The following is a 25080-nucleotide window of genomic DNA, read 5'->3' on the forward strand; positions in this document are numbered from 1 at the left end:
TCTTCGACCTATTTTGCTTCTTCCTGTTTTATGCAAACTAACAGAAATATTTGTGAACAGACAACTCACAAATTTCCTGGAGGACAATAATGTTTGGCATCCCAATCAATCGGGTTTTAGAGCTCAGCACTCTACGGAGTCGGCCCTCCTGTTCACTACGGATACCATACGCGCTGCTATGGATCAGGGAAAAAAGGCTGTTTTGATATTATTAGACCTGTCTACAGCCTTCGATACGGTCTCACATGCCATCCTTATAGACCGCTTAGTAACATCTGGCATGGCAGGAGGCGCATTGGAGTGGATTAAAAACTTCCTGAGTGACATGCGCCAAGTGGTTACTCTAGGTGAGTACTGCTCGGATGAAAAAGCTCTCACTTCAGGAGTTCCCCAAGGGTCCAGCCTGAGCCCAACACTTTTCAATGTCTATATAGCCCCCTTGATTAAGCTGATATCGTCCTTCAAGCTTAGTACCATCTCTTATGCGGACGATATGCAGCTTATTTTAGTTATGGATAAAGATATGATAGAGGAGGAAGAAAATCTTAAGAACTGCCTCTCAGCCACCTTTGAGTGGATGAGTAAGAACCACCTGAGATGCAACTCGGGGAAAACGGAAATCTTGCCGTTTGGCCTACAAAATCATTTTGTCCCTAAACAATGGTGGCCTGAAGACGCAGAGGTGCCTCCGAATACAATTAATGCAGCCCGAAATCTAGGCATTAAGTTCGACACGCCCTGTCTTTTAAACAACAGTCCCTGGCTGTAGCAGGTTCCTGTTTTAACATTATAAAGAGCTTGAGGAAATTCTTTGATCTTCCACTGTCAGCCCGAAAAATGGTAGCAGTCGCTCTTATAACATCGAGGTTGGACTACTGCAACAGCCTGTATGCGGGAACAATACAAAGTAGTCATACATAAGTTGCAGATGGTCCAACATGCTGCGGCTAGGCTCGTGCTGAAGTGGCATAGGAAATCCTCTGCCTCAGCGGCATTGGATTCCCTTCACTGGCTACCAATTCACAAGCGGGTGTTGTTTAAAGTCCTAGTCATCACCTTTAGGGCCTTTCACTTACGTGGACCAAAGTATCTTCAAAAGTGTTTCAGGCGGTACTGCCCATCTCGTAACCTTAGATCTTCAAATGCAAATTTGCTGGCCATACCCACTTTTAGACCTATCTCAAAGGGTGGGAAATCCTTGGCCGTATTAGGATCTAAAGCTTGGAACGAACTTCCCCCTCATCTTCGTCTTATTGGATCTGAAACAGTGTTCAGGAAGTCACTGAAGACTTGGATCTACAGCCTCCCGGACACCTGCTGCAAAGCTTTAATATGAGTGTTCTGGCCTTATGAATGAATAGCTGGCCGACCGGCCTTTACATCCACCGCTGGTCGTTAGCGCCAAGATGCTCCTTGGAGTGATAGTTGCGCTCTATAAAAACCCACTTACATTACATACAACCTACCTCATTAATATTCATAAGGTATGTTGAACTGCAATCCACTAGGAATCGGTAATTTGTAAATTGATATTTTAGTACATAGGTCGGTTTGCAAATTGCCAGATTGGTCACAAAAATACTGGTTGCAAATAGCAACCAGCATTTTTCAACTAGTTCATAGTACATCTGGCTTTAGGTACAGGATGTTGTACCTGTTTTAGTACCTGGACCATGAATAACAGACAGAATGTTAGGTGGTAGGTTGTTTCTAAGTCTGAGAAAGCTATCCAGAATCATTATAATATTGTGATTAGTGAAGTGGAGAAGTCCAAGCTAAAATCTTTGACACCTGCTCAGGTTATGAATCTTCATAACAGTCTTTTTGAAAAATTGGGAAACATATTCACTAAAGATTGTAAAAAAAAGTAGGACCCATCATTCAACAAGAAAGAAGGAATGGTTTGATGAGTCATGCAAAGTTGCAAAGAAGGCTCTGATCCAAGCCCTGAGGAGTAAACAAAGATCAGAGATGGTAGCCAAGAGACAGGAATATGGCAATACTATCAGCTCTAGCAGAGCCCGGTGGGAGGCTGATATCTGGGAGGAATCGTTGGCTGCTTAAAAAAACAGGGATAACAAATATTTTTGGCACCTTTTAGCGCATAATGGGTGTAGCCACCCTGACTGTTGCATAGTGCCAGAAGATTTGGAAAATATTTGTCATCTTTATATTTAGAAGTCAATATTGATCAACCCAAACCGGTTATTAAGGAACAGAGACGTAATGACTCCTTGGAGGTGCAACAAGGCTCTTTACCCCAGAGGAAACTATGGTTGCCAAACAAGCACATAAACCAGGAAAGGCTTCCCGGTTGGATAGAGTCTCGGCTAATTTATTGTCTTCTGAATCAGAGGTCTGGAGACCTATGTAAATTCTTTGTCAGACATTTTATTGGCTGGGGCCCAGTACCTACCTCCTGGAAAGGAGTTGTTATAATTCCCATACATAAAACGGGAGATAGATCAAACCCGGTGAATTTTTAGGCCCATAAGCCAAATAGACAACATTTAGAAAGTCTATAGTAGACATATCATAAATAGGCTGTGGGAATGGATTTCATGACCCAAATCTTGTCCCCTCTTCAGACAGGTTTTTGCCAAAATACTAGCACTATTTATCAGATATTGCGGTTTCTTACCATCATAGGGAAAAAAATGTGAAATTGAAAGGCTATATGTAGCCTTTGCGGACATCGGAACAGCATTTGATCTTGTTCCAAGAGCAAAGTTATGGGAAGTCTTGCAGGGTATAGGGGTCCCACCGAGTCTACTGTCTATAATCAAAGCCTTATATTACAAAAACTATGTAATGGTGAAGTGGGGTCCAGAAGGACAAATGACTGAGGCTATTCCCATTAGAAGAGAAGTCAGAAAGGAGTGTATCCTGGCTCCAACCCTTTTTCTTTTATTCATAAATGAATGCATACCTTATCTGTTTGATTGCGAGAATAAGTCGCCGAGAGTGGGGGGACAGAAAATGCCAGGTCTCCTCTTCCCAGATGACACCTTGCTTCTCTACAAAACCGCAAAGGGGTTGTTGACTCTTTTGTCCTAGTTCAATTTATTCTGCAAGGTGCATAGTCTAGAGATTAATACTGACAAAATCAAATATATGGGGTTTAGTCATGAGATAACAGTAAAGGGCAAGGTATTGTTTGAGAGCGCAACACTAGATAAAGTAAACAAATTTGAATACCTGGGTGTGAGAATAAGTGATTCTCACAGTTGGCATCCTCAGATAGAAAAAGGTGTACTATCTCTAAAGCAAAGGGCTGGATCTATTTTAAGGTTTGCCAATAGGACATCTACTTTCCCATAACCTCCCTATCGAGATATACAAAAGCCAAGCTTGTGGAACTGTTTTGCATGCATCAAAACTGTGGGGACATTGTTAACTTCCTGCTCTTGGAAAAGCAGAAAATACCTTTGTGAAATCCCTGTTGAGAATTCCCACAAGCGTACCGACACTGCCAGTAAGGCTAGACCTTATTCTTAGGTCTAGTTCAGATGTGGCCACTGTAAAACCTATTTTATTGTGGATCAGGTCGTGGTCTATTGACGATTCAGGTCCCTACAGGAACTGCGTGAGAGTTATAATAGAGGGTCAATCAGTGAGCAAGGTACCCTGGCTAATGCATATAAAAATGTGGCTTTTCAAATTGGGTTTGATAGATTATTGGCTTAATCTTGCTGCATTAGCTCGAGGTGCAAAGGAACAAGTGAAGCAAACTTATTGGATTCGTGTGATAGAAGCAAAGATCTCCATAGCTAGCAAAAATAGCCTAGTAAACTTATTTGAGTTTTAAATGTAAATATAACTCTGAGCCTTTCATATATGTTTTAATAAAGCCTGCTGCATGAGCACTTTAGGGCAGATTTACAAGCCCCGTACGTCACTTTTGCGCTGCTGTTGCGTCACTTTCGTGACGCAGCAGTGGCGCAAAGCCAGTGCCATGCTGCAGGGTATTTACAACATGACGCATCTAGGGAGATGCATCACGTTGTAATGCCCTGCGCCACATGAAACCTGTGTAAGTTTCATGTGGGCGTTCTGACGCAGGGGGGGGCGTTCCGGCGCAGGAATGCCTCTGAAAAGTGGCTGAGTGACATCTACAAGATATCACTCAGTCACTTTTCCGACCCCGCTGCGTCAAAACCTTACGCCTGCTTGTAGCAGGCGTAAGGAGTGATGCAGCACAGCTATTATAGGGCGCCCCTGAGCAGTGCTGGAGTTGCGTCTCGCTTCCGACACGACTCCAGCACTGCGTCACCTTTACGGCATCAGATGCGTCACGCATCTGCCCCTCCTTGCACCATGGTGCGCTGCATTGTAAAGGCAACGCTTCAGTGGTGGTGCAAGGGGGGCATTACGTGACGCATCTGTTCTGGTGCATCCCTGCTGATTTGCAGAGATGCGCCAGAAGTCGTAAATCTGCCCCTCAATTTTAAATACCGATTGGGGATTTGCCCGTGGCAGGATTTACACATTCATGGAACAAAAAAGATAAGATTTATAATTCCTGCCCTATGGTCTGTCCCGCAACTGAGAATGATGAACATGTGCTGTTCTTTTGTAAAGCATGTTGTAAACAGCGCTCTCTTTGGATTATCCCCCTTTGTGATTGGTTGGGTACTACCAAGAGTCATACAGCGTTAAGACTGTGTAGGACCAATATGCATGATTGTATTGTTTATTCTGTCTTTTGCTATTTGTCCTTGAAGTGGCACAGCAGGATGAAGGTTTTAAAGTGAGTGGGATTCAGGAAACTTTTTATTTATTTATTAGTTTTCATTTTAAGTTAATATCTCAATTTTATGAATTTGCTTGTTCGTTAACAAGTGGGTAGTCCTCAAGTATTTGGTACACTGAAGTTTATAGAATTTTATGACGTAACTGTATTATATGAAATTTTGTTAGGTATGAATTTAAATTTTTTTTTCTAAGGAATTATTTTGTCTTTTATGTTTTTGTTGTACCTTTTATGACACATGGAGCTGAAATAAAGGACTTTGATTGATAGACTACAATGCTTGGATTCCGTCAGCAAAGTTAACCATATCACATATAGCACATCAGTCCTAGGTAAAGACTGGTATAATTCAAATTTGCAAAGATTGGAGAAAGGTAGTGAGTGGATCAAGGGTGCATTTGAAATGCCACAGGATGTAGCATGTATTGTACCTGCTTCATAATAAGAGCTATACAAAAGGGGGTGGTGATGGACGGAGCATCTGAACCAATCAAACACTCACACCCAGTCAAAAGATCTGGGTTTAATCCATCACCGTTCTTTAGCCCACTCTGCCACCCCAGTTCAGACATGGCCATATGCAAATCAGTCTGACCCTGTGCCTCATGGGAACAGTCCAGCCCGAACTGCCAAGCCATGCCTTCCCAGGACCGGAAACAAGCTTCCTAGGACCGGTTTCTGGAATTCCAGCCATCTTCAGCCATGCTTGCTTGAATCCAGTCGCAAAGTGAGCAAGGGACTCACGTCTGAGCATACCCTGCCAAACTTATGGCGAACAAAGCGGTACAAAAGGGGGTGGTGATGGACGGAGCATCTGAACCAATCAAACACTCACACCCAGTCAAAAGATCTGGGTTTAATCCATCACCGTTCTTTAGCCCACTCTGCCACCCCAGTTCAGACATGGCCATATGCAAATCAGTCTCACCCTGTGCCTCATGGGAACAGTCTAGCCCGAACTGCCAAGCCATGCCTTCCCTGGACCGGAAACAAGCTTCCTAGGACCGGTTTCTGGCATTCCAGCCGTCTTCAGCAATGCTTGCTTGAATCCAGTGGCAAAGTGAGCAAGGGACTCACTTCTGAGCATACCCTGCCAAACTTATGGCGAACAAAGCGGTACAAAAGGGGGTGGTGATGGACGGAGCATCTGAACCAATCAAACACTCACACCCAGTCAAAAGATCTGGGTTTAATCCATCACCGTTCTTTAGCCCACTCTGCCACCCCAGTTCAGACATGGCCATATGCAAATCAGTCTCACCCTGTGCCTCATGGGAACAGTCCAGCCTGCACTGCCAAGCCATGCCTTCCCTGGACCGGAAACAAGCTTCCTAGGACCGGTTTCTGGCATTCCAGCCGTCTTCAGCAATGCTTGCTTGAATCCAGTGGCAAAGTGAGCAAGGGACTCACGTCTGAGCATACCCTGCTAAACCTATGGCGAACAAAGTGGTACAAAAGGGGGTGGTGATGGACGGAGCATCTGAACCAATCAAACACTCACACCCAGTCAAAAGATCTGGGTTTGATACATCACCGTTCTTTAGCCCACTCTGCCACCCCCAGTTCAGACATGGCCATATGCAAATCAGTCTGACCCTGTGCCTCATGGGAACTGTCCAGCCCGAACTGCCAAGCCATGCCTTCCCTGGACCGGAAACAAGCTTCCTAGGACCGCTTCTGGCATTCCAGCCATCTTCAGCTAGGCTTGCTTGAATCCAGTGTCAAAGTGAGCAAAGGACTCACGTCTGAGCATACCCTGCCAACTTATGGCGGACAAAGCGGTACAAAAGGGGGTGGTGATGGCGGAGCATCTAAACCAATCAAACACTCACACCCAGTCAAAAGATCTGGGTTTAATCCATCACCGTTCTTTAACCCACTCTGCCACCCCAGTTCAGACATGGCCATATGCAAATCAGTCTGACCCTGTGCCTCATGGGAACAGTCCAGCCCGAACTGCCAAGCCATGCCTTCGCTGGACCGGAAACAAGCTTCCTAGGACCGGTTTCTGGCATTCCAGCCATCTTCAGCCAGGCTTGCTTGAATCCAGTGGCCAAATGAGCAAGGGACTCACGTCTGAGCATACCATGCCAAACTTATTAAACCCAGATCTGTTGACTGGGTGTGAGTGTTTGATTGGTTCAGATGCTCCGTCCATCACCCCCCCCTTTTGTACCGTCATAATAAGAGCTGGCTGAGACATCAGAAGCGGACCAAGTGCCAGAGTGTAGATCGCTGTCAGAGCTGCAGAATTTGTTAGCTGCTGGGGGACCTACATGGGACGAATCCATTAGATACAATTTGAGTGCCCTACTCTTGTGGAAAGGAAGCTCAAGCAACAGATCAGCCAGGGAGTGGTTTGGAAGTTATAACATTAGTAGGGATGATGGACTGCTGTATAGGGAGCCTGTGAACTCTGAGTCAGGAGCTAGCAAGAGGCTAGTCTACAGGTGTTTCCTATGGTCACTGGACAAAAAGGCACCTTCAGTTGGACGCCTGGGCATAAAAACGTACTGGGATGGATTGGACTCTTTGTGCTACTGACTAAGGAAGTGCAGAGGCACAGGCGGGTGCTGTAGAGTTTATTCTACTTAACAATTGAGTGGTAAGTCAGGCGGTTAGACAAAGGCTTAGTTAGTACCACTTCCCCTATTTGTCATTCCGTTCTTGCAGGTGGCCCTTGATATTTTAGGTCCATTAGACCCTTCTTATCATTAGGCAACAAATATATCATGGTTGTGTTGGGTCATGCCACCAGGTTTCCAGAGGAAGTATCTCTGAAGTGCGGCAGAGCAAAGGCTACTCCTAAGGCTCTTTTCAATGGTTGGATTTCCAAAGACAGCAATTTCTGAACAGGAAATGTTACTTTATCTCCTTTTATGTGTGAGATAGATGAGAGCAAGCTAGTCCAGGGCATGATCACCACACACCAGTGGATTGAGGCAAAGGTTTAACAAGACCCTTCATAGTATGATGGGAACTCTGCCAGAGACTCACAGGAGGAAGTGGGATCTTCTCCTTCAATGTCTCTTATTCACCTATAGAGAGATTTCAAAGAAGGGACTTGAGTTTAGTCTCTTTGAACAGCTGTTTTCACACTCATGCATAGCCCACTCACCTTAGTCAGTGAAGGTAGGAAGGAACTTCAGAATCACATCAAAAGGATGTGGGGGACTAGGTGACTGGCTTCAAGTAGTTAATTGCACAATACAGGAGCCAGGCAGCAACATTCTTACAGACAAGCCATGAGCTGGTGAAGGAATTATTGGTCCAGAAAATAATGCTTACTGGGTACCAGGAGGGTCTAGTGGTATTGGCACTGACAAATGGTGTAAGCCATTCAAGGTAGTAGAGTACTCTGTTGATACAAGTTCCATAAAGGTGTTCAGGGTAATCCAGCTAAAGTAATGCCCACCGAGACTTTACAGTAATAACTTAAGCAATGTAAGGTGAGGTTGAGGAAGAGAGTCCTAACTTTACTACTCCTAAACTGAGAAAAATCCTAACTTTAATACTTTCGGTATTCACAGAAGGCATTTAAGAGTCCTAAGGGTAGGACTCCTAACTTCTGTGAATACCGAAATTAGTAAGTGCCTTCTGTGAATACCAAATGAGTAAGTGCCTTCTGTGAATACCAAAATGGTAGTAAGTTTAGGATTTTGTCTTAAGTTAGTTCTGTGAATCGGACCCCTTGTTACTGATCTACTGCATAGTGATGTGAAGGTTTAGACAATGTGTATGTGAAGCGCTCTGATACCTACGGGTCTAGCTAGCGCTATACAAAACTTTTAAAATAAATAAAAATAAAATAAAAAGATGGTTCCGTAACTGGGGAATAATTTACCCCTGAACTTATGCCTGAGCAGCAAAGAGAGTGCAGAGAGGTGCTGGGACGATTATCAAACCTCTTTTCACTGACTCCAGGGCTGACAACTTTCTGAGCAGCTGGCACAGAGGAAATAGCTTGCCAGTGAAGAGCGAAGTTTACAGAAGGTCTGAGTCCCAAAGTGCATTAGGACAAAGGTTGATCAAATGCTGGACTTGGAGATGACTGAGTGTTCCTGTGGTCGTTGGGCCAGTGCTTTGGTACTGGTGCCCCAGAAAGGATCCCTAGACTTGCACTTTAATGTGCACTACTTGTCCCTCAATGAAGTAACCAAGACAGGCATACACCTGATGCAGAGAGTCAATGGGTTAGTGAACTGGCTGGGTGCTGCTTGCCTGTTGGCTACCTTTCATCTGACCAGTGGCTATTGCCAGATTGCATCAGCACTTAGAGCTAAGGTGAACACTGCATTCTCTATGCCAGAGGCATTGTGCCAGTTAAGGGTTATTCCTTTAGGACTTAAGAATGCTTCTGCCACTTTTCAGAGTGTGGTGAACTAAGGCTCCAAATGATTTCTGTGGCCTGTGTGGATGACATTGTCTTATTTAGAAATTCACATGGAGGACAACATGGGGCATCTACAACTAGTGTTGAACAGAGCAAATTGACCATCAAGGCAACCAAGTTTCACATGGGGCAGCCATCTGTTACCTACCTTGGGCAACAGTTGGACGAATGGAAGATCTCCCTATTGTAATGCTAAGATCCAGTCTGTGTTAACGTAGGTGGTTCTCACCACCCAGACTTAAGTGAGAGCCTTCTTCCAACTCATTAAATATTACAGAAACTGTGTGGCGAGATATGGAACCATGGACACACCCTTAACAGCCCTGACATTCAAGAAGCAGTCCAAGAAAGTGATTTGAACTGCAGAATATCAGAAGCCCTTTGACTTCAAGGTGCCCCATGTCATGCACTTGTGTTAAAAGCACCTTATAATAGTCAACCCTGCATTGTACAAACTGATGCCTTAGGTAAAGGAGTGGGAGCATTACTGGCTCAACTTGATGACATGAGTAGAGAGTGCTCAGTGACCTTCATAAGCTACAGATTGCAACCCAGGGAACAGAACTGAGTGGTTACTGCAAAAGAATGCATTATGGTACTGTGGGCATCGAGTGCAGGCACTTGTCTGGTACCATGTGTGTGGTCCAAACAGATCAGGGGTTGATGGCAGTGAATAGTGGAATTCAGAAATGCTGAAATGGGCTATCTCAATGCCTGGCCTAGATTTTACATTAGCACACAGCTGGGATGAATCAAGGGAATGTAGATGGACTTTCCTGCGATTTTTGCTGATCTGACTATTGGACCTCCAACGGTGTAGAAGGATTCTGTGTAGTCTGATTTGAGAGGTGGGTGTGTGTTTGGATGCGATTGTCTCTCTCATGGCAAACGGGTGTGTACCCCTGCCTTGAGTACCCGACTTCCTATGAAACTGGCATTCTGACTTTTGTTTTGGTCCTGGATTCTTGCTAATCTACTGTGTATGCAGAGATTTTTACCTGTTCTGTGACCTGGAGGGGCACACCAAGTGTGCCCTCATAGTGGGAAGAGGACTAATATCCATGCTGTGGGTGCATCACATAAAGCGGTTATGGTTGGATTTGGGGCTAGGCAAGGCCGTTTTCCTATGTCACGTAGATGGGATCATGCAGACCTTTCCCATGTAAGGTTCTGATGCTATGCAAACCCTAGCATCTTGCATTGATATCCCATTTGCACATCAAGTGCCTGTACATGCAGTACTGCTGTAACAAATGGGTCTCCAGTAGGTAACTCGGGAACACAGAAATATGCGTAGGATTATGGGACCTTAGTATATAGGGACTGAGTCATCCTACCACCTTAGTACCCATAAGCCTAGGACGGACTATCTATAGTGTCTCACTTGCCCTCCTACTCACTCACAGAGGAACAAGTGATTAGACACCCCAGAACATAACACCTCCGACTCTCTCAGAAATCATGGTGACAAGACACTCCCTTTTGCTCACACTCTTGTTCTCGTCCACAATAAGATCTGACAGAGACACGAACAAGTATAAAATATTTATTTTAACTAACGTGCTCTAATGTGCAGCATACATGTTACAATACGCAGAAAAATACATAACACAAATCCGGACAGCATAGCAAGTAGTTCGTAAATCATAAAAGGTGCTCTCATGATATAGAACAGAGTAGCCTAACCTCCCTCCCCTTGTACCAAAGCAAGATGGTTATATAATAGAGGATCTCTGGGTGTTTTCTACCGACCCCGTACCGCAGTCTTTAGATGGTAGTTCTACCTCAAAGGTGCTGTCATGCTCTTCTCTCTGGAAAGGTCCCTCTCCAAGTGTGTGCTACCTATCCATGTATTCCAATAAGACCAAAGTACGTATTCCCAAACAACAGCTGCATCTGTATGTTTTGTCTAGGTGCTAGGGCCTGACCAGAACAGAATAACAAAGGGCATTGTTGTTCGACCTTGTTCTCATTATTCAGACTAAATCACAGGAACCTGCAAAGCTGAACAGAACAGTAGGTTCTCATGTAAAAATATGAGAAAAGACATTTGCTAAATAAACTCATGTAGTAATATGTCAATCAGTGGAGTAGTGTGGCTCACTGGTTAGAGGCAGCAGGCCTGAGAGCAGAAGTCAGCCCGGGACCAGGGTTCAATTCCCGACGCGGCAGGGTCGTGGACCTTGGTCAGCGGACTTGATAATTCTCGCTTCGGTGCTTACTCTAATCAGGGGTTCCACTCGGCAACTCTGGGCATTAGCTTGCCTAATCTCCACAACGGCCCCACCAATTCCGGGGATGCCTGGCTCCACCTTGGGGACTCCCAGCAAGGGACCATCCCACAGGGAAAGCCAGGACGGGTTCCCCAGAGTTATACAGCGCCGGGACGCCCCGTTGCTGGGGCAGCTGTGCGCTTTACAAGTATACTACATTTACATTTACATTTACATGTGCAAAGCGGCGGTCAGTCTGCAGCGGGCTCATGCCAACTTAAGGAAGACAGCAATGTCACAATTGGCCATGTGACACCAGAGGCTGGCCAGATGCCAAAAAAGTAGTTCCTCAGCATGGAGCTCAGCCTGGAAACTGAATCAGAGGATCTGGGATGCAGTGGCTCTACCATGTGCATCACAGGAGGTAGAACAACTGAAATGCAGATTGTTGAAGTAGAAGATGACGGCAAAATTCCATGCTCAAACATGCTCACAGTGAGTGCGTATGTGTGAGACTGTAGTTTTTCGGTGTGTGTAAAATTCTGGTCTGGGAAGAAAGAGCGGAGAAGCTCAAGTGTGGGACTGAATGAGTGTGGGATCAGTAACATAATACCGGAATCAACAAATATTGTGCCAAATTTCATTTACATATATATATATTGATTTCTTATCCTTGTAATGGTAAGTACAAAAGAATAGGAAAAAATATTATTTCATGCTAATATCTTTAAAAAACATACAAACGTATGGTTTCTTAATATATAGTTTAAAGTAGTAAATCTTAAATATTTTAATATATACAATTAATATAATGATAATTAAATACATCTCACTAATATTTATTACTATATATAAATATATACTTATATAAACACATATACATAAATGTGTGTATGAATATATATATACATATATATATAATGTAACAAAATGATTACAAAGATGTTACATTATATTTTTTGTTTAATTCAAAACATTAAGTAAATTACAAAGTAAATAAAATGAAAAACAAAAATTCAAAAAACCCATTTACAAAAAATATTGATTTAAAAAAAATACAAAATATAAACAAATACTATAAAATTGTAAAATATTAAACAATCAGTAAAACATTATATTTAACCAATATTAGGAATAGTATTAGAGTTTGGGAAGAACAGCTTACAATTCCCACTCCAGTTTATATAACAGTAGAGAAATTGCATGACTTTGGAGAGATTAAATATATTATCACTCCAAACAATGCAACAGTAGGGAAGGTGTTGGACTTTATATTCCAATTTCAGTCTGTGGAACAGTAGGAAAGGTGTTAGACTTTATAGGAGTTAGATTTACTATTCCCACTCCAGTATGTGCAACAGTATGGAAAGTGTTGGAGTTTGGAGGGGTAGGATATACTATTCCCATTGCAGTCTGTTCAACAGTAGGGAAAGCGTTGAACTTTGGAGGGGTAAGATTACTATTTCACCTCCAGTCTATGCAATAGTAGGGAAAGCATTGGACTTTGGAGGGGTTAAATGTTCTCTTTCCTCTCCTGTCTAAGCAACAGTAGGGACATCGATGGACTTCAAAGGGTTCAATTTATAATTCCCACTCCAGTCTGTATGACAATAAGGAAAGCATTAGACTTTGGAGGGGTAAGATTTACTACACCCACTCCAGTCTGTGCAACAGTAGGGAGAGCACTGGACTTTGGAGGAGTTAACTTTACTATTCACACTCCATTCTGTGCAGCAGTGGGGAAAGCGTTGGACTTGCGATTTATGTAAGCTTTTAGACAGTTCCTATTCTCCGCCGTGTTTGTTTTGTTATAACACTACAACAAGAGTTTGAGCCTTTTTAACCACTACTTCTAATTCACTGATCACTTTATCCCCTTGATTGCGACAAACTGGAGAGCCCGCTCAATTTGGACTCTCTCCCTTGACAGGAGGATTTCAGCATTTTGGACTAATTCTCCCAAAAAAATAGACCACGCATCGATTGTCACATGTGTGGGTGTAAGCATGTGCCTGACGTATAATAATTGAGGGCCACCTGGAAACATGAGTGCCCGCATCACAGATTAGGCGACATGGGCGGAATATAGGAATGTAGATCCAGGCATGTGAATCTTTATAACAGACCTGATGAACCTAATATTGTTATTACTGCTGTCGAATGCATGAGTTGCCTTAATGTAGGATTATTAAACCTGTGTCATTTTGTCTTTCAGAACAAATCGTTGATAGGTGAACCTTAAGTTTGCGGTTCACCTTGCACTGTGTGTCTGCATCTTGGCAAGTGCACACGTTACTGTTTTCACTAGTCCTGAAGAAAGCCTTGCCACAATGCATTAAAAAGGCTGAAACACGTAGACCTTGTCGTGAGTACACCACGGATGTCTATGACCAATTAAGCCATATAGGACATCCCCCAACTTTGTTTTTTTAATCTTGTCCTATGACCCCACCAATAAATGTCAAGGGGCCTGATTCACAGAACTAACTTAAGACAAAATCTAAACTAATTACCATTTTGGTATTCACAGAAGGCACTTACTCATTTTGGTATTCACAGAAGGCACTTAATCAATTCGGTATTCACAGAAGTTAGGAGTCCTAACTTTAGGACTCCTAAATACCTTCTATGAATACCGAAAGTCTTAAAGTTAGGATTTTTCTCAGTTTAGGAGTAGTAAAGTTAGGACTCCTAACTTTAGGACTCCTAAATGCCTTCTCTGAATACCGAAAGTCTTAAAGTTAGGATGTTCTCAATTTAGGAGTAGTAAAGTTACGACTCCTAACTTTAGGACTCCCAAATGCCTTCTGTGAATACCGAAAGTCCTAAAGTTAGGATTCTTCTCAGTTAAGGAGTCCTAAAGTTAGGAGTCCTAACTTTACTACTCCTAAACTGAGAAAAATCTTAACTTTAGGACTTTTGGTATCCACAGAAGGCATTTAGGAGTCCTAAAGTTAGGACTCCTAAAATCTGTGAATAGCGAAATGAGTAAGTGCCTTCGGTGAATATGAAAATGAGTAAATGCCTCCTGTGAATACCAAAATGGTAGTAAGTTTAGGATTTTGTCCTAAATTAGTTCTGTGAATCGGGCCCAGGGTGCCATAGAGGCAATCTTAAATCACTGTCACTTGTCACTCACTCTGCACAAAAAAAACCACTCCGCTGTAATTCAGAAGTCGCAGCAAATCCGGGAGGCATTCAGGATGAAGCATGCCACCAACTAAGTTGGTGCATGACGGTTTAAAAAAAAAAAGAAATTGCTTCCTTTTTTCATCGCATAAAGCAGTAATCCTGTCCAGAAAATTCAGCATTTCATCCTCAGTAAATCCACGGCACAGAGGTTATTGGTACCTCAGGGATCAGTACCATTGGAAGAAGTAGTTACCGTGAACAACCTGAAACAGTGAAAATGAAGCCCTAAAAATGGCATTCGGCCCCTAGGGTGGGAACCCTATGATGAAGCATGCTACCAACTAAGTTGGCGGGTTAGGGTTTTAAAAAAAAAAGGAATTGCTTCCTTTTTTTCATCACATAAAGCAGTAATTCTTTTCTGGAATTACTCCTTTTTTTTGTTGATTGTGTTAATTCTTAAGGGGACCAAGTGAAGTTCCGTTATACCCTTTCTCTTTATTTGTTTAGTGGAATTTACTGGAAAGTCAGGAATACCACATGTGATTCCACTGCTAATTTCTCATTCTCCAATAGAGTTTCATCCGTAGATTCTACTGTTTTTACATGAAAACAGTCCATTCTACTAAGGCTGTAACTTTTAATGGGACCCTTGGGGCCTTATTGGAACTTCAGTGGTCCTCCTCTAGGACTGCCACCACTGCACCCACAGGACGACTGCCAAGGCTGTAGTGCACCTGCCCGCCGGATTCAGAGTTGAATCAGGGCGGGCGTACAGTATGGTGATGGTCTCACGGCGACTGCATGTTAATTGTATGTTAAGCTCATAGAAGAGCCTAGCATGCAGACCACCACCATGGGAGCATTTACTGCACATTCCTGCATGCTGTGGAATGCACCATGTTGTGCAGGCCACACCATGCTGGAACAGGGGTGCAATTGTAGAGGGGCACAACATGTGCCTCCCTGCAGGCACCCCGAGCCCTAGGAGTCACTGAGGACCTTGTTAGGCCCCCTAAATTGTCTCTCCGCCACTCTTTTCAAGGCAGGTTTTCCGCTACGAAGTGGGTGGTGGACAGGCAACTCATAATATGCTCAGCGGTGCTGCAGAGGCACCGCCACTATATTACTGCTCATGACTGCTGCACCATCGCTGCGGGATCCTGGATCCCGGCACAGGTGGCATTCCTGTAGTGGTCCGACCACCACACTCAGAATACTGCAGCCCTGCCGCAGTGGTGGTGGTGGTCAGACTGCCACCCCAAGCATGGCAGTCCTGTGTACCACTGTACTTGTAATCGGGCCAAGTGTGTTTACAGACACTAGTGCAAACACATTTGCCTCAACCAGTTGATGGAATTATTATATTTGCTTGGAGTGAATGGTGGAAAAAGTGCACATTTGTAACTGTTGATTAAACTGACTGACCAGTAGGCCTGAACTGGCAATCATACACACCCTATTATTACTACCTTTGATTCTGTAATCCGTTAAAAGGATGTGCATGATTAATTGTGTAGAGACATTGTCTTCTATGTCCTCACTCAGACACCAACAAAAAAAAACCTGAGGCATAGGGATGAATGGTCCCATTATAGCGTGGCTGATACCAACATATATAGGGGTATCAGTAAATGCAAGGGTGGGGAAAATCTGCACAATTATGAGTGAACCATGAGGGTTATCCGTGAAATGAAGAATTACCAGGGGAATGCTAATTCCTGGTCAAATTCTTCAGTAATTCCTCATTTTCACTAGACTCTCGGCAGCCAAAATCTCCCGGTGAAAGTAAATATATCATAATTCCTTTAGGGGCGTTCATTGCTTTTACTGACGCTATCAGAATTGCGTGACTACTCTAGTGAGGGCCATAGTTTTGATTCCAGTGTATTTTAGGTCAGAAATGTATAGAATGTTGAAGGACATTTTTTAAAATATTAATGTTTGGGCCAGTACATATCTATAATTTCAAGTGTTCTCCGCGATTTTCTGTTGTGTGCAGAGAAATTAAGTGAATGGTGGTAAGATACCTTAAGGGGAGACGTAGAGTTGCCGTGTTCGGTGTGTGTAGTAGGGGATGCTTGGTGTATTTTGTACATACATGGGCCCTTCCTGGAACATTAATGCCTGTTGTGTAGATTCCAGTCTCTGGAATGGGAGCTGTGGGTTATGGCATTGAGAAAGAGTACAAATGTTGTCTCTTTTATTTAACAGCTATGGAAAGAAGAAAAAGAAAACTCTCGTGTTATGGCTATCCACAGATTCAGCAGGTATGTATACTTTGCTGTTGATGTCTCTTATGTATTTATTTATTTTAATTTTTTTATTTTAAAAGTTTTATTTAGCGCTAGCTAGACCCGGAGGTATCAGAGCACTTTACATGAGCATCAGATCATAGTAACAGGTTACATCGTTACAAAGGTTACACAGTTCTTAGAGCATGGCAACATAGTTACTTGTAAGGTAGGGATAAACAATAAGCACAAATACGAAAGGGGAACAGCAGGCAAGGTGAGAGATTCAGGGGAGGGGGGTTGGAGCGGGGGAAGTAGACAGATAATGAAGGCGGGAAAGAGGAGGGGAGGGTGAGAGACACAGCATGGGAAGAGGAGGGGAAGGGTGATGGGGACACAAACTGGTAGATGAGTCAAGGCAACATCCAAAGTCCAGTAAGCTGTGATCCCAGGGGAAGTGGTATCACTTCCCTATCTTTGTTGCGAGAGGCTCCCTTTACGCAGTGGACTCTCTCAGAGGGGTCTTTGAGACTCCAAGGCCTACACACTGGATCCTTACCCAAAAAGGGGAGAAGGAGTGCTTTGGCAAGGGGTGCCATACCATACCTCAAGTGTGAGTGGCCCCCTTGGCGCAGTGGACTCACTCAGCGGGTTCACAGAGACTCCAGAGTATAAATATTGGATCTTTACCCAACAAAGGGAGGAGGAGTGCTTAGTCAAAGGGCACAAAGGACAGGGGGTAGGCAAGAGTAGTAGGCAAGGGGGGAGATTCAGGGGAGAGGGGATAGGAGCTAGGGAAGAGACAATAAGGAGAGACGAAAAGAAGTCTGCCTAAAGACCGACTGGGTAGGTGACGACCAAGGAGGGAATCCACGGCCCATCTCCCCTATAGCTAAACCAAGTAGCTCCATCGGGCATCAGACAAAATAGTTTAGTCTCAATACATTGAGAGAGGAGGGAAGTAGAGACATAAATAGAGGGAGGATGCGGTAGGAGACGAAAGGAGAGACGAAAGGAAGTGCAACAATGTGGTTCAACAATATACCAGAAAAAGTTCAACAAGTAAACATTATATCAAACAATCAGCAATACATTAGGGGAGGAGAGAAAGGAGATAGAGAGTAGTGGGGTAGGGGAGGAGGGAAAGTGAGGATAAGGGAAGAGACAACCGTAGAGACGAAAGGAAGTCTGTCTAAAGACCGACTGGGTAGGTGACGACCAAGGAGGGAATCCACGGCTCATCTCCCCTATAGCTAAACCAGGTAGCTCCACCGGGCATCAGACAAAATAGTTTAGTCTCAATACATTGAGAGAGGAGGGAAGGAGAGACATAAATAAAGGGAGGGTGTGGGAGGAGACGACAGGAGAGACGAAAGGACGCGCAGCAATGTGGTTCAAAAATATACCAGAAAAAGAATAACTAGTAAACATTAAATCAAACAGTCGGCAATACATTAGGGGAGGAGAGAAAGGAGAGAGAAAGTAGTGGGGGGTAGGGGAGGAGAGAGAGTGAGTGAGTATAAGGCAAGAGACAACCGTAGAGATGAAAGGAAGTCTGTCTAAAGACCGACTTGGTCGTGATGACCAAGGAGGGAATCCACAGTCCATCTCCCCTATAGCTAAACCAGGTAGCTCCATCGGGCATCAGGCAAAATAGTTCAGTCTCAAGTGGCGAGGGAAGAGGTTCACAGAAAAACAGGGTGGGGACAAAGGGCGTGGGCATGTGATGGCAGAGGACAGAAACTGGAAAGAGTAGCAGCGGAGAGGGGGAGGGTTGGGGGAAGGTAGAGGGGGAATGTAAGGTCAGGAGAGATCCGCGAGCGTTAGTCCGAAGTCCGGCTGGGTAGGTGATAGTCAAAGGAGGGAGCCCAGAGTCAATCTCCCCCATAGCAAGCGAGGTAGCTCCACCGGGCATCATACAAAAGTATGCAGGTGGCCCCACCTTTCGTATGCCCCAGGTCCAGCAGTAGAGCTCCAGTCTGCACATATACACCACTCGTGGTCAGCACAATACCAGGGCATCAATATTGCATAGGGGGAAGGGCGCAAGTCACGCAGTACATCGCGCCTTTCAGCCTGCACATCACCCGACCTCCGTGCTCTTACAATGATGCCAGTGTCCCATCAAGAACTCCACTTCCAGTCGGCAGCTTCCAGGTGCAATCCCCACAGTCTCGCAGCACCTCAGCCTCCCGGTTTTTTTTTTGCACCCGACTGCCTGTCTCTTTGAGCCTTCAAATACACACGCCATCCGCTAGTTGCTCGTGGATCCGAGCAGTCGGCCTCTCTGATGACGTCAAAAGGGCAGGTCATCCAGTAAATGTCCCGCAAACCAGGTGTGAGTCGTTAAGGCTGACATCGTTGTGTTGGACTGGAAGGCCAGAATCCACCTGTGGTGTGTGGTGATACCCCAGGACTGGAGTCAACACATTCAGGCAGGCCCGGCGGCGGGAGGGGGGATCCAGCTTCGTCCTGCAGGGCAGCCCACTGATGTCACCAGCTCCAGAGCCCCTTCTGGAGGAGTGCGGCAAGCTGGAGAGGCAGGAACAATTTGCAGCGCCTGGAAACGGTGAGAGCCGGAATCAAGATGATTTGAGTACAGTGCTAATTGTCAGTTGCACCGCGCTGCCGGCCGCCATTTTAAGTCAGGCATGCTCAGGAGGAGGGACACGATAAAGAATGCCTTCAGGAAAAGCCTGTTAGCGAGGTCCCTACAGCGCAATGCGGCAGCGGCAGCCACTGCAACACAGCCATACGGCGACTTCATTTGATGTATTTTAGTTCCACTACAGGTGCTACCAAATCAGTGCTTAATCTATGAAGGTGCTTTCAGGTGCTGAGCACCGGCACCTATTTCTCAGGACCGGGTCTATTGAATTTTTCTCCCAATGCACAGGCCATTAAAAAGCCACATCGTCGAGCAAGGCTTGTGCAGCTGTACGTTCAGACTTGATGCATGCTGCTAGTGTGCTTGCTTCGGCGTGCACCAGTGCCTGGTCTTCAGGGTGGGGGAAGGGCAGGTGTGACCTTCGCACATGAGATCGCAGAGCCCTTCCCAGTCTTGGCCACTCGAACCAGAAGACTTTCCCAACTACCCCCTAACCATAGAGAGGATACACAGGGAATTTCTCAGCTTTGACCTGGAGAAAAATAGCATTGATTTAAAACGGGCTAACAGAGGGGCTAGGCTGTGTTGGGCGCTCTGTACCTCCCCCCACCCCACAAGCCTGCTGAGATCTATCGTCCCACACCTTCTCTTCACCTCCAAAGAACCATGTCCCGTAAACCCCTCCTGCATACTTACAGCCTTATGTCCCTGTTGGAGAGAGATCAGAGTTTTGTCTAGTTGAAGTTTTGACTGTAGCACAGAGGGGTAATGTAGAACATGTACCATGCAGATGACAGAACTATATTTATGTGGATAGCTTAGTGGGTTTCTGTTTTTTGTCACAGACATCCTTTTGTTACTCACTGATCATAAATTACAATCCTAATATAGCACAGGCGGCTGACTAAGTTGAATTTTATGCTTTATTAGTTAAAAAGTATGTGTGGAAACCTGTCTGAATGGAGTTGAATGTCAGACTTCATTTGAAAATAGGTAGCAGTGGGATTTTGCGACTTATAGTCTGATCATGTAATAGAACTATTTGTTTAAAGCATGAGAGTGTGGTTCTCCATCAAGGCGTAACCCAATGGTATAATTGACACTTTATGTTTCATCAGGACTACCTATTGTGACAAAACAAAACTTCTTTTTATGGCATAAAACTCTATCTCAGTATCTTCTTTTCTTCCTCCCCTTCATACCTCACTCCTTCACTTCTCTCCAATCTTACTTCACTCTCTGCCCCACATCTGCGTTTTCTCCTAACCACCATCTCCCCTCATTAAATGCTTTTCATTGTTCACTTTTCCATCTTTCCCTTCCACTCTACTCTCACATGCTCCCCACTGTCCGCTTTTCTTCCCTTGTCTTTCTCCTCTTTTCACTTTTCCTTCTCATTACGTTCCACTCCAATCTTGCAATCCCAATCTCTGCATCCACATTTCTCTTCACATTTCCTACTGCATCTGTCTTTGCCTTTAGACCTCTCCTCCTCCCTCACTCTTCCTTTTAATGTTTTCCTTCTTGCACATATGTTTATATCTACTCCAGTAATCTGTCTTCTATCTCAGGGTCATAAATTGAAATCTTGGTGTGCCACTCAGTCTTTCATCTTTAGATAAAATTAGTGCAATTGAGCTGGATAACAACATTTTTAATTTGGTGTCAAGCACTCCTCTAGTGAATATGTGCTTTACAAACATACATGGCGTGTTTCTCCCTCTATCCCTTCATTTTGTTCCTTTCACATTCTTTTCTTATTTTATCCTTCTTTCGTCCATTACTTATTTATGTCCTAACTCCTGCCTTCTTTAATGTATTCCTTCCTTCATTCTTTTCTTTCTTTTAAACAGCTCAGTGCAAACACATTTTCTTTTGTTTGCAAAGCTGCCTCAAGTCTTCAAATGATTCAGAAAAGGGGGTGGTGATGAACAGAGTGCCTGAATTAAGCAGACCACTCTTATCCAGTCCAAAGATCAGGGCTTGATCCATCACCGTTTTTTAGCTCACTGCACCATCCCAGCTCAGAACTTGGCTATATGCAAATTAGTCTGTACCTGTCCCAGTGCATGATGGGAACAGGGCAAACCAAACTACCAAGCCAATTCTTATACTGGGAAGGAAACAAGCTTCCGGGGACCGGTTTCTGCCATTTCAGGCGTCGTCGGCCCGGCTTGCTTGAATCCTGATGGTGCAATGAGCAAGGGACTCACATCTGAGTATACCCTTTCACGCTTATGGTGGACAAAATGATTCAGAAAAGGGGGTGGTGATGAACAGAGTGCCTGAATTAAGCAGACCACTCTTACCCAGTCCAAAGATCAGGGCTTGATCCATCACCGTTTTTTAGCTCACTGCACCATCCCAGCTCAGAACTTGGCTATATGCAAATTAGTCTGTACCTGTCCCAGTGCATGATGGGAACAGGGCAAACCAAACTACCAAGCCAATTCTTATACTGGGAAGGAAACAAGCTTCCGGGGACCGGTTTCTGCCATTTCAGGCGTCGTCGGCCCGGCTTGCTTGAATCCTGATGGTGCAATGAGCAAGGGACTCACATCTGAGTATACCCTTCCACGCTTATGGTGGACAAAATGATTCAGAAAAGGGGGTGGTGATGAACAGAGTGCCTGAATTAAGCAGACCACTCTTACCCAGTCCAAAGATCAGGGCTTGATCCATCACGGTTTTTTAGCTCACTGCACCATCCCAGCTCAGAACTTGGCTATATGTAAATTAGTCTGTACCTGTCCCAGTGCATGATGGGAACAGGGCAAACCAAACTACCAAGCCAATTCTTATACTGGGAAGGAAACAAGCTTCCGGGGACCGGTTTCTGCCATTTCAGGCGTCGTCGGCCCGGCTTGCTTGAATCCTGATGGTGCAATGAGCAAGGGACTCACATCTGAGTATACCCTTCCACGCTTATGGTGGACAAAATGATTCAGAAAAGGGGGTGGTGATGAACAGAGTGCCTGAATTAAGCAGACCACTCTTACCCAGTCCAAAGATCAGGGCTTGATCCATCACCGTTTTTTAGCTCACTGCAACATCCCAGCTCAGAACTTGGCTATATGCAAATTAGTCTGTACCTGTCCCAGTGCACGATGGGAACAGGGCAAACCAAACTACCAAGCCAATTCTTATTCTGGGAAGGAAACAAGCTTCCGGGGACCGGTTTCTGCCATTTCAGGCGTCGTCCGCCCGGCTTGCTTGAATCCTGATGGTGCAATGAGCAAGGGACTCACATCTGAGTATACCCTTCCACGCTTATGGTGGACAAAATGATTCAGAAAAGGGGGTGGTGATGAACAGAGTGCCTGAATTAAGCAGACCACTCTTACCCAGTCCAAAGATCAGGGCTTGATCCATCACCGTTTTTTAGCTCACTGCACCATCCCAGCTCAGAACTTGGCTATATGCAAATTAGTCTGTACCTGTCCCAGTGCATGATGGGAACAGGGCAAACCAAACTACCAAGCCAATTCTTATACTGGGAAGGAAACAAGCTTCCGGGGACCGGTTTCTGCCATTTCAGGCGTCGTCGGCCCGGCTTGCTTGAATCCTGATGGTGCAATGAGCAAGGGACTCACATCTGAGTATACCCTTCCACGCTTATGGTGGACAAAATGATTCAGAAAAGGGGGTGGTGATGAACAGAGTGCCTGAATTAAGCAGACCACTCTTACCCAGTCCAAAGATCAGGGCTTGATCCATCACGGTTTTTTAGCTCACTGCACCATCCCAGCTCAGAACTTGGCTATATGTAAATTAGTCTGTACCTGTCCCAGTGCATGATGGGAACAGGGCAAACCAAACTACCAAGCCAATTCTTATACTGGGAAGGAAACAAGCTTCCGGGGACCGGTTTCTGCCATTTCAGGCGTCGTCGGCCCGGCTTGCTTGAATCCTGATGGTGCAATGAGCAAGGGACTCACATCTGAGTATACCCTTCCACGCTTATGGTGGACAAAATGATTCAGAAAAGGGGGTGGTGATGAACAGAGTGCCTGAATTAAGCAGACCACTCTTACCCAGTCCAAAGATCAGGGCTTGATCCATCACCGTTGTTTAGCTCACTGCACCATCCCAGCTCAGAACTTGGCTATATGCAAATTAGTCTGTACCTGTCCCAGTGCATGATGGGAACAGGGCAAACCAAACTACCAAGCCAATTCTTATTCTGGGAAGGAAACAAGCTTCCGGGGACCGGTTTCTGCCATTTCAGGCGTCGTCGGCCCGGCTTGCTTGAATCCTGATGGTGCAATGAGCAAGGGACTCACATCTGAGTATACCCTTCCACGCTTATGGTGGACAAAATGATTCAGAAAAGGGGGTGGTGATGAACAGAGTGCCTGAATTAAGCAGACCACTCTTACCCAGTCCAAAGATCAGGGCTTGATCCATCACCGTTTTTTAGCTCACTGCACCATCCCAGCTCAGAACTTGGCTATATGCAAATTAGTCTGTACCTGTCCCAGTGCATGATGGGAACAGGGCAAACCAAACTACCAAGCCAATTCTTATACTGGGAAGGAAACAAGCTTCCGGGGACCGGTTTCTGCCATTTCAGGCGTCGTCGGCCCGGCTTGCTTGAATCCTGATGGTGCAATGAGCAAGGGACTCACATCTGAGTATACCCTTCCACGCTTATGGTGGACAAAATGATTCAGAAAAGGGGGTGGTGATGAACAGAGTGCCTGAATTAAGCAGACCACTCTTACCCAGTCCAAAGATCAGGGCTTGATCGATCACCGTTTTTTAGCTCACTGCACCATCCCAGCTCAGAACTTGGCTATATGCAAATTAGTCTGTACCTGTCCCAGTGCATGATGGGAACAGGGCAAACCAAACTACCAAGCCAATTCTTATACTGGGAAGGAAACAAGCTTCCGGGGACCGGTTTCTGCCATTTCAGGCGTCGTCGGCCCGGCTTGCTTGAATCCTGATGGTGCAATGAGCAAGGGACTCACATCTGAGTATACCCTTCCACGCTTATGGTGGACAAAATGATTCAGAAAAGGGGGTGGTGATGAACAGAGTGCCTGAATTAAGCAGACCACTCTTACCCAGTCCAAAGATCAGGGCTTGATCCATCACGGTTTTTTAGCTCACTGCACCATCCCAGCTCAGAACTTGGCTATATGTAAATTAGTCTGTACCTGTCCCAGTGCATGATGGGAACAGGGCAAACCAAACTACCAAGCCAATTCTTATACTGGGAAGGAAACAAGCTTCCGGGGACCGGTTTCTGCCATTTCAGGCGTCGTCGGCCCGGCTTGCTTGAATCCTGATGGTGCAATGAGCAAGGGACTCACATCTGAGTATACCCTTCCACGCTTATGGTGGACAAAATGATTCAGAAAAGGGGGTGGTGATGAACAGAGTGCCTGAATTAAGCAGACCACTCTTACCCAGTCCAAAGATCAGGGCTTGATCCATCACCGTTTTTTAGCTCACTGCACCATCCCAGCTCAGAACTTGGCTATATGCAAATTAGTCTGTACCTGTCCCAGTGCATGATGGGAACAGGGCAAACCAAACTACCAAGCCAATTCTTATTCTGGGAAGGAAACAAGCTTCCGGGGACCGGTTTCTGCCATTTCAGGCGTCGTCGGCCCGGCTTGCTTGAATCCTGATGGTGCAATGAGCAAGGGACTCACATCTGAGTATACCCTTCCACGCTTATGGTGGACAAAATGATTCAGAAAAGGGGGTGGTGATGAACAGAGTGCCTGAATTAAGCAGAC

At 45.0% G+C, this 25080-nt stretch overlaps 1 protein-coding gene across 3 annotated transcripts in view; it reads left to right on the forward strand.

Moving 5' to 3' along the window:
* The window catches only part of LOC144823654 (dehydrogenase/reductase SDR family member 4-like), a 302940-nt gene that overhangs the window by 255836 nt on the left and 22024 nt on the right, over nt 1-25080 (forward strand). For all 3 annotated transcript variants that reach the window (XM_078682356.1, XM_078682364.1, XM_078682348.1), the window contains one exon: nt 16703-16758. In XM_078682356.1, the coding sequence (XP_078538482.1) occupies nt 16703-16758 (56 nt within the window). The remainder of the gene's footprint in view (nt 1-16702; nt 16759-25080) is intronic.

Source organism: Lissotriton helveticus, chromosome 1_1 (assembly GCF_964261635.1).
Source record: "Lissotriton helveticus chromosome 1_1, aLisHel1.1, whole genome shotgun sequence".
In the NCBI taxonomy this organism is placed as follows: domain Eukaryota; kingdom Metazoa; phylum Chordata; class Amphibia; order Caudata; family Salamandridae; genus Lissotriton; species Lissotriton helveticus.